At 51.5% G+C, this 9,466-nt stretch overlaps 1 protein-coding gene across 1 annotated transcript; it reads right to left on the bottom strand.

Moving 5' to 3' along the window:
* Positions 1 to 864: 864 nt before the first annotated feature.
* On the bottom strand, positions 865 to 7,762 carry TCL1B (TCL1 family AKT coactivator B). The gene is made up of 4 exons (XM_045451987.1): positions 6,967 to 7,762; positions 4,603 to 6,580; positions 2,102 to 2,531; positions 865 to 1,526 (listed from the first exon to the last, which is right to left on the bottom strand). The coding sequence occupies exons 2-3, from the start codon at positions 4,762 to 4,764 to the stop codon at positions 2,265 to 2,267; spliced, it is 429 nt and encodes a 142-aa protein (XP_045307943.1). The 5' UTR covers positions 4,765 to 6,580; positions 6,967 to 7,762; the 3' UTR covers positions 865 to 1,526; positions 2,102 to 2,264.
* Between the last annotated feature and the right edge of the window lie 1,704 nt (positions 7,763 to 9,466).

The raw sequence follows: 9,466 nt of genomic DNA, 5'->3' as shown, positions 1-9,466 counted from the left end.
CTATAACGGTTTACACTCCCACAAAACACGATCCCATCGAGCCTTTAGTTCTACCAGCAACAAAGACCCAGATCTCAGAGTTCTGAAATCCACGCTTCCCCACTCCAGCGTCTGGGCGTCTCCTCTTCCGTAAGTTGCTAGTTCCTGACATTGTCCCCCTTTTCTTAGAGATATCTAGATGTTCTCCATGCATTCTGCATTCTAGGGGTTTGTATAAAGCCCTAATGTCCTCCACCTTTGCCTTTCAGTCTCCCGTTGTATAGAAAACGTTTACCTCGAACAACCTAACTGTGTTTGGCTTTCCGTGTCTTACTCGATTCTCATGCCCCAAGATCAGGGACGTATTTTCCTGCACTTTCTTCGATGCTTTCACGGATCCTTTTTTAAGGTTAGGACTTTAATCCACTGGTGATTTCTTTTCATGACTGGTGTGAGGGACGGGATTCCCTCTTCTTGCCACCACTGAGTTGTCACCCTGCCCCGTGCCCACATGGCCCTCTTCTTCCCCCACCCCTACCCATGTCCCTGGTCAGCACTTCGGACAGCGGCTCATGCTCTGCCCACGGGCTGTTCCTTCCACCATCCTGCAAAGACACCCAGGGCGTCGTCCCTCTGCAAAAGCCAGGGTCCTCTCCAGCTTCTGCCAGGGTCTCTTCTGCCTTTTCCCTGCTTCACTGAGAGCTCCCTCCTCCCAAGAGTCTCACCTCCCTGCCTTCCCCCGGTGTCCTGCTCCTGAAATGGGCCAATCACTGCTTCCTCCTAGTGGGGAGAGCACCAAATGGGTAATTAGAATTTACCTTAACCTTAAGTGCAGCCTAAGCTGCTCTTCTCTACCAGAAACCAGTTTAAGCTCTGACTCAGCACAAAAGTTGACAACAAGCAATGAAGTTTAATTAACCAGTACGGGGAGGACACTTCACAGACCAGCATCACATGCAGGAGCCAAAGGACTGAAGAAGCAGGAGAGCCATGGGCCAAATCCATCCATCCCTGCGCACAGCCCCTGGTGCAGGCTGCCTGGGACCAGGAGTGGACACCCTGCCCAACACTCCATCTACTCCAGGCCAGCAGCCCAGAACTGATGCCCATCTGAGTCCCAAGTCCAGACCTGGCTCCCTCTGAGGCCTGCTCTTAAACTGAGTCACTCCCTGCCTGACACGGAGTGGTTGACAGCAAGTAACAATCATGGGCTGAACTGGAGGCCGGGGGTCTGACCGGGCCAGTGCCTGGAGGGGGCCTGATGGGGATCTGGGAAGGGGCACTTGGAAGGCCGGCATGAGGGCACAAAGGGGAAAGAGAAACCAGGGATCGCAGCCAGTGGGGGAGCTGAGCCCAGCACACAGATGGGGGTCCGTCCGGCAAGTCACTGAGTATGGAGCAGAGCCGGACAGCTGATGACAACAAGAAAAGCAGAGTAGGCAGGGGCCCAGCTGCCTCCTTCCCCCCCGGGGAGGCCATGCTAGATGTGCTAACAGAAGGGCAGGTATGAAAAGATCCTCACTGAAGATCCATAGGGCCGGCAAGACCTGGGAGAAGACAGAAGGAGACAGAGAACCATGGAGGAATGGGGCGCCCAACCCAAGCTGGACCCAGGGACAGGAGGGCAAGCCTCAGCTCCAGTCCTTCCAAGGCACCTGGCCCTATCCTGGTTAGTGTCAGGGAGGAGGCAGGTCCTTGAAGGCCACTGCCACCAATGAGACTGGTGGCACCCCAGGGCCATGGTCAGACCAAGAGATCATGCTCACTGGATGTGAGCTTGACCGCTACTATTTCCAGGCTCCAGGTCTTGGGGAAATCCTTCCAACCCTCAGTTTTCTCCTTTGGAGAGTGGCACTTCAATACATACACCTCACAGAATTCTTACAAAGATTACATGATGACTATTATTTGGTGAGATCTCATGCTTTGTGAAGGTGGGGGACCTGCCCACAGTGAAAAACACACCCAAGGGATCAGGGGAGGAGGGAGATGGGGTGGCTGTGGAAGATAAGCTCAGGGAACAGCATGAGGGAAGGGAAACCAGCACTGCCTTCCTGTAAAGAAGAGAGACTGCCTTGCCTTTGTCTGACCACCACACCAAGAGACATGGACCCCAACATACCAGCCTGTGAGCCGCTCTCTGCGGTCAGCCATTCCCTGGTGGCAGCTCTGTCAGGACCAGCTCCTCTGTGGAGTCGATCTGCAGGAGAGGGAGCAGTGGTCAGAGTGCCCAGGAAATGCTTGTCCATCTGCCTGAAGCAGATGGAAACATGGCTTTGTGGATTTTAGTAGTCCGGTCCCTCCATCCTTTGCCTCATTTTGCACACATGCAGTGACCACAGGCCACTCATCACCCTCTCCTGGGGCCACCACACACTTGCCTGGCCATGGCTCACTATTTCCCAGAGCCTGGAATCCATTGCTCTGTACCTTCTTCCAGAGTACAGCTGCCACACGAGGGGCAGCTGGGACAGGGTCAGCTGGCTGGGGGACACGGGCTCCTGGGGGTGCACTGGCATCTGCCACATATGGACTGTGACGCTGGGCTCAGGCTCATGCTGAAGGGACCAGAGAGAAGGGCACATCAGGGGCAGGGTTCCCCCAATGGTTGGTCTGCACGCAAACACACAGAGTCCCGGATGCGGGGCCCAGCTGGCAAACTGCCCCGTCAGATGTGAATATTTTCAGAATCCCACACCTAAAGCCATGGCACCTGGCATGGCACTTGGGGGTGTCATCTGGATCTGGGATGACTGGTTCTCTCCTGGATCCCCCAAGTACAGTCCTCCCGCTGACTTGCACCCCACCACGCCCCACTGTACCCCTGAAAAGTTAGCCACTCTCCCCACCCATCAGCAATTGATTATATTCTTAGGCCTCTGTCTCAGCCATTTCTACAGTTTTTTCAACCTTTCCAAAAATAAAGTATCTGTACACCTTAGGATCTGGGAGTGATGGGTTTCCCCCCAAAATATATCATATTTCATCACGGCATTCACGTACTTATTGTAAACATAAAAAATAAAATAAAATGAAATTTGGCTAATACAGAAAGGTATAAAAGTGAGTGGGAAAATCACCAACAACTATAACCAAAGCTCCCTTTGTCATGCAACAAAATGGAAAGTTCCTTACAGAGTTTTTTTTATCGGAGTATTCGTCTTTTTGTGTGTGAGGAGCATCTTTACGAGTTAAGGATACTGGCCTTTTATCAATCATACATATGGCGAATGAGTCTTCTCGGTCTGTTGTCTTAATTTTGTATGGGTTCTTTTGGCAGAGGAAATGCTTTTAGTTACATGGTGAAATCTCTTTCCCTTTGGATTCTGGCTTTAGATCAGGTATCAATCACCAAATCGTGGGCCGAATCTGGCCCGCTACCTCTTTTGTAAATAAAGCTTTATTGTAGATAAACAAAAGCTCATTCCTTTGCACATTGTCTCTGGCTGGTTTTTCACCACAAGGACAGAGTCAAGCAGTTGCTATAGACTCCGTATGGCCTGCAAAGCTGACAATGTTTACCATCAGACCCTCTACCGAAAGTTTTCTGGTCCTTGTGTTCGATCAGGCTCAGAACGCTGCTTCCCATCCTAAGATTATATGTGAAAATAGAGATCTACTTCTAAGAAGTAATTATTTTAAATAAGGGGAAATGCTCATTCTCTGGGTGCCTCTACTGCATCCTTCACTACGTTACTTGAATCCACTTTTCCCACTGAAAACACGTTTATGTTTTTAAAAAAAACCTACCAAAATACTTTGTTCAGAATTTTTTGCATGCTTTATTTGGCATAGGTGTGGGAAAGACTTTCAGTGTTCTCCACCCAAAATTTTCTGCAGAGCCTCTTTGAAGATTGCTAGGAGAATTTTGTATTGTTTAAAATGTTTATGATGGCCTAAATGGCATTTTTAATACCCAGATAAGCTTTTACCATATTACACGGAAGTATTTATTGTATCCCTCAAAGAGGGACTGGAATCTAAAGCCCTCATCTACAGGGAATGCCTTCCAACCTGAGTGATTGTCTTCACCACCTGGGGAGCTTTTGAACCTTAAATGGTCTTACACTCCACCCTCGCCTCGGGAATCAGTTTCCCAGGTGGGATTCCGGAAGGTGTTATCTGTTGAAAGCCCCCAAGGCCTTGTGGCTGGTGAGCCGCCTCTCACTTGCCAAGGAGGCAGATTATTCTCATTTTTGCAGATAGGGAACCCGAAGTCAAAGTTTCTTTTACGCCGTTGGCTCACCTGCTGCCTCTAGGTTGCAATACCTCCTGGAAAACTTCTACTCTTCCTGTAGAGCCCAGCTGTGATGCCTTTCCTGCATGCACCAAGGGGAGGCCTGGGCCCTGACCTACCTCCCCCTTGGGCTCCCAATGAGGGCTGCATCATCTCCTCCGGCTAAGCTCAGACCAGTGGTCCCTCCAGGCAGGGGCTCCTGGGGGTCTGCATCAGGCATAGACATCACTGTGCTGCAGCTCAGCACAGGCCAGTTTTTCCAGACAATTGAGAACTGCCTCCTCTCACCTCTGTCCCGGGCCCTATTGCTGCATGTGCCAGGCCCACGGGCTGACACCCGTGCACAGTCCTCCCCCAGATCCCCACACCCATGCCTGACAACTCACTGTGCCGCCTGGGGAGGCCCTGCTCCGAGCTCTCTGGGAGGGACTGAGCCGCACGACCACCGTCACCCAGGTCCTCCCCTTCTCGTCTTCGTAGATGCCAGGCCTCCGGGCCCACAGACGGTGCGGGGGCACCCCAAGGATCGGAGAAGCCCCAGAGGCCATGGCGAGAGCGCATCCCCTGCAGGCCTGGAGACACAAGGGAGGCCTCCCAAGTGCAGTGCAACCTTAAGTGGGGCGGGGCCCGCACAGGGCGTGGCCAGCGGGAGGGGCTACGGGGAGGGGCAGGGCCTGAGCCGCAGGGGGCCGGCAAGGGGCGGACCCACCGAGAGCTGGGGGAGGCCTCCCACCGCTGGGGGCTGGCAGAGGCAGGGTCGAAGGGTAGGGGCGGGTGGAGCTGGGTCAGTCTGGACCCGTTGGCACAAGGTCACGAGCCGCAAGGGGCGAGAGGCCACTCTCTGGGTACAGAGACACCCCAGGGCACTGCGTCCAGGGCCTGGATGGCTCCGTAAGATCAACACTTCGCTCCCATGATTCCCCTGCATGCAGCCCCCTTCCTGAGCACCCCCTCCCCAGTTTTCACGGCAGGCTCTATCCCCGACCTTCCTCCCGGCCTTGGGGTCTGTGCCCAGACCTCATGCAGACCTCCCTACCCCAGATTCTGAGCCGGCACAGACTTCTCACCACTCCTTCAGTAGGACTCCAGGCCAAGACTTTCTCTTGAGTTTAGAGGTCCCTCAAGCTCAGTGGGCTCTTGCCCCTGGGGGTACCTGGCCAAGGTCTAAAGGACAAATCAAACTCCCTCCTGTCAGAGAAGGCACCAGTGCCCCAGGGATATTTGATATCAAAATCTTCTGGTAACAGAAATGAGGGGAAGGAGGGCAAGTAGCCATCTCGCCTGTCCATCCTAGGCCACAGGGTCCAAAGTGTCCACCTGGTCCCACCAACTTATCAGATCTGCTTTGTCGTGAGTCTACAGAAGCCGGAAGCAGGCCATTTGGTAAGCACTCCGTGCTCTGTCTGAATGCACCACGAAAGGGTCATTTTCCTTTTGAAAACCACAGGTATGGGTCTTCTAGCACACAGGACACTGTTTACTGAGATGATGTCATTCCTCTGGGAAGACCAAAAAGTGATTTCTGGCCAGGTTCCTGATCTTGAATAAATGGCAGGTAGGGCGACCACCTTTGAAATCACTGGGCAGCTTCCGAGCTTCTGAGCCTTTTTCACGGTAACTCTACCTGCCTTCCCTGGTGTTTGTCCATCTGGCCTGGGATTGGGGTGGTCCTAAGAGGTCATTACAGTCTTGTATAAAGTGATCCCATACATGGAATACACCTGTTATCGTATTCTATTGGTTGGAGCAGGTCCCACCCATATCCAAACAGAGGGGACCGATCACACAAGGGTGTGGATACCAGGAGACAGGGATTATGGGACCCCCTCCCCCCCTGCCACCCAGAGCCTTGGTCTGCTGCAAGTACCAACCCCCTGGGTTACCACGAGGATCAGATGAGTGTGTGTAAAAAGCAGTGCCTGGTACCCAGTGGGTCCTGGAAAAATGATGCCTAATAGTTATGTCCCCACACTAGTCCCCTCTCCCCTGAGGACAATCCATCAGTCCTGCCCTTGTAACACTGACGTGAAGAGTGTTTATCTCTGTCCCTCCACTGATAGTGAATATTCTCAGTCTTCCTGATGAGCAGGTGTGTGACTATAGATGGGGTGGGGACACAGTTGGTGCACATGTGCAGGGCACCCACGCTAAGTGAGACATTCGACATATGCTGTCTCATTTATGTCCTCCAACAGCTCCGTGAGCTGGAGATTGTCATCTGCGTTTTTCGTAAATGGAGAAGCTGAGGCTTGAGCGGCTTCGTGGCCCAAGCAGGGCGGGTGGCGGAGGAGGAACGTGGACCCGGCTGCTCCCGGCTCTAACGCTCATGCGCCTTGTTGCCTGTCTTCACCCAGTCTGGCTCACCTGCGGGAGAGGCAGAACCAGGAGCTGAGAGATTTCCCATGGCTGCTGCTGAAATGGCCACGGGGGCGAGGGGAAGGCCAAGAACACCTCCCCATCGGCATGGGGACAAGATGTAACTAGAGGCTTCCATGAGCAAACGGAACAAAACCATCAGATAGCGCAGAGACCCGCAATGAACAGACGGCTTCACTGACCGCCCTCCTCGTGCCACGTCCCCTCGTGACCTTGGCCCTGCACTGAAGAAAGACCAGAGCTGGCAGGCAAGGAGAACACAAGTGTAGACCCTTGTCCTGCAGCAGGCCTCTTTGTGTATCACGTCTGAGATACGGCAACGTCTCTTGACCAAGTGGTACATCTTTGGTACCCACAACTTGAAGTATACGCACTCTCTGGGGTGGGTGTCGCCAAAGTCTTTGAGAAGCACATTGACCTCTCCAGGACTGCTCCCTGGCAGAGCCTGTTAATGACTGGGTAGTCTTGCCCAGCCCCTGCGCTGTCCTCCTCCAGCAGAGGAAGCCCTTCCCAAGCCCTAAGCCCCAGGGTCCTGGCACCAGGCCCACCCAGCTTGGGGATGATTCCAAACCCCGAATAAAGGGGCACAGAACACTCGGGCTCAGAAAACCCTAAGAGTCACGGAGATCTCTGCACCGTCTGCTCAGCTCCTCCCGCATACCGAGCCCAAGCTGGCCAAGGCAGGCAGGACACCGCAGGCAGGTAGCCTGGAAGTAGCATGGCACGGGGGGGGCTGTTCCACTGGGGAAGCAGCGAGAACAGACTTGGAAAAGGGGGAAATCAGGGTGTGTTTGGAGACCAGGAAATGATGAGGCTTAGCCAGTGCTGAGGACGCAGGCTCCTAAGATGAAGGGTAAGAAATGAGGCAGCGTGCGTGGGTGGGAGGAAGGATCGAAAGTGCCAGCCCGACCAGTTGGTTTTGACCAAGTTGGTCAAGAGCAATGACGGTGCTTGACAAAGGGAATGGCATCTATATGCACTTGATGAATGTTGGAACCAGTGGTAAAACAAAAGAGCGACTCCGTAGTCAGTGAACCGCTAGAAAAGGCCTGGGTGGGGATGTTTCAGTTAACAACACAAACAACAACATCTAAGTCCCAACTCTAGGGCCGCTTGGGGGGCTCAGTCAGTTAAGCATCCGACTTCGGCTCAGGTCACGATCTCACAGTTCGTGGGTTCGAGCCCCGCGTGGGGCTCTGTGCTGACAGCTGGGAGCCTGGAGCCTGTTTCAGATTCTGTGTCTCCCTCTCTCTCTCTCTCTGCCCCTTCCCCGTTCACGCTCTGTCTCTGTCTCTCTCAAAATTAAGTAAAATTTAAAAAAAAATTAAGTAAAATAAAATAAATCCCAACTCTACTTATGTCACATGGTGAACAGAATAAATTTGCTGGATGATAAAAGAAATTCAACCCAAACGCAGAACTGAAGAAGGTGGGTTTCAGAGAGCCTTGCTAATTCTAAGGCATTGAAGATGTGCTCTGTTTTCTTCCAAGGTTATATTCTTTCACTTTTTTTTTTTAATTTTTTTTTAACGTTTTATTTATTTAAAAAAATTTTTTTTCAACATTTATTTATTTTTGGGACAGAGAGAGACAGAGCATGAACGGGGGAGGGTCAGAGAGAGAGGGAGACACAGAATCGGAAACAGGCTCCAGGCTCTGAGCCATCAGCCCAGAGCCTGACGCGGGGCTCGAACTCACGGACCGTGAGATCGTGACCTGGCTGAAGTCGGACGCTTAACCGACTGCGCCACCCAGGCACCCCACGTTTTATTTATTTTTGAGACAGGGAGAGACAGAGCATGAACGGGGGAGGGTCAGAGAGAGGGAGACACAGAATCTGAAACAGGCTCCAGGCTCTGAGCTGTCAGCACAGAGCCCGACGCGGGGCTCGAACTCACGGACCGCGAGATCGTGACCTGAGCCGAAGTCGGCCGCCCAACTGACTGAGCCACCCAGGTGCCCCTATTCTTTCACTTTTAGATATGATTGGTTTTCGTGTATGATGGAAGAAAGGAAGGGGTCTAGATTAATTTTTTTCCATATTGATATCTGATTAATTTAATATCATCTAATAAAAGACTATTCTTTTACTCCTGTACTATCGTTACTTCTGACGTAAAATTGGGACCATATATGCGTGGATCTGTTTCTGGATGCCCGTGGCTCTTCCACTGCTCTACCTTAACACCTTGTGTCAATGGCACATGTTAATTACTGTAGCTTTAAAATAGATATTGATATCTTTGAGCGTAAGTCCCTTAGCCTTGTTCTTCTTTGAGAGCGCCTTGGCTGCTATGCTGGTTAATTTTGTGTATCCACTCAAAGGTGTCTGGGGATGAGATGAATGTTTAGATTGGTGAACGCCGAGTAAAGCAAATTGCCCTCCATAGTATGGGCGGGCCTCATCCACTGTTATTTTAAATTCTGTACTTTATTTGTTGCTGCTGCCCAAAAATGCAGCTGAGTTTGGTACATTGACCTAGATCTGGATCAATTCACTGAACGCTAATAGCTTTTCGAATATTTTGGGAAATTCTCAGTCATTGTATCTTCAGTATCTCGTTCCTACCTCATTCTCCACCCCCCTTCCCTCCAGGACTCCATTTACACACTGTCAGACCTTTTAAACTGTATATCATGCTTCCTGTGCCCTGTTCTGCCTTTCCAAATTATTATTATTATTATCATTATTATTATTATTTTCCTCTCTGAGTCTCAATTTTGATGTTTTAGATATTGGCTTCTCTTACAGTTTATTAATCCTGGCACCTGCTGTGTCTGATCTGCTCTTAAAATAAATTTTTTAATTTTTTTTACATTTATTTATTTTTGAGAGACAGAGAGAGACAGCACAAGTCAGGGAGGGACAGAGAG

This window comes from Leopardus geoffroyi, chromosome B3, assembly GCF_018350155.1.
Source record: "Leopardus geoffroyi isolate Oge1 chromosome B3, O.geoffroyi_Oge1_pat1.0, whole genome shotgun sequence".
NCBI lineage: Eukaryota > Metazoa > Chordata > Mammalia > Carnivora > Felidae > Leopardus > Leopardus geoffroyi.
This window is presented reverse-complemented; position numbering and strand designations above follow the sequence as displayed.

What these genes read in the sequence shown, in the direction of transcription:
- TCL1B (XM_045451987.1), bottom strand. Translation starts at nt 4,764, where the DNA reads ATGGCCTCTGGGGCTTCTCCGATCCTTGGGGTGCCCCCGCACCGTCTG. An exon ending in GGGCCTCCCCAGGCGGCACA is followed by an intron (nt 2,532 to 4,602) that starts GTGAGTTGTCAG and finishes CTTCAGCATGAG; the next exon opens with CCTGAGCCCAGCGTCACAGT.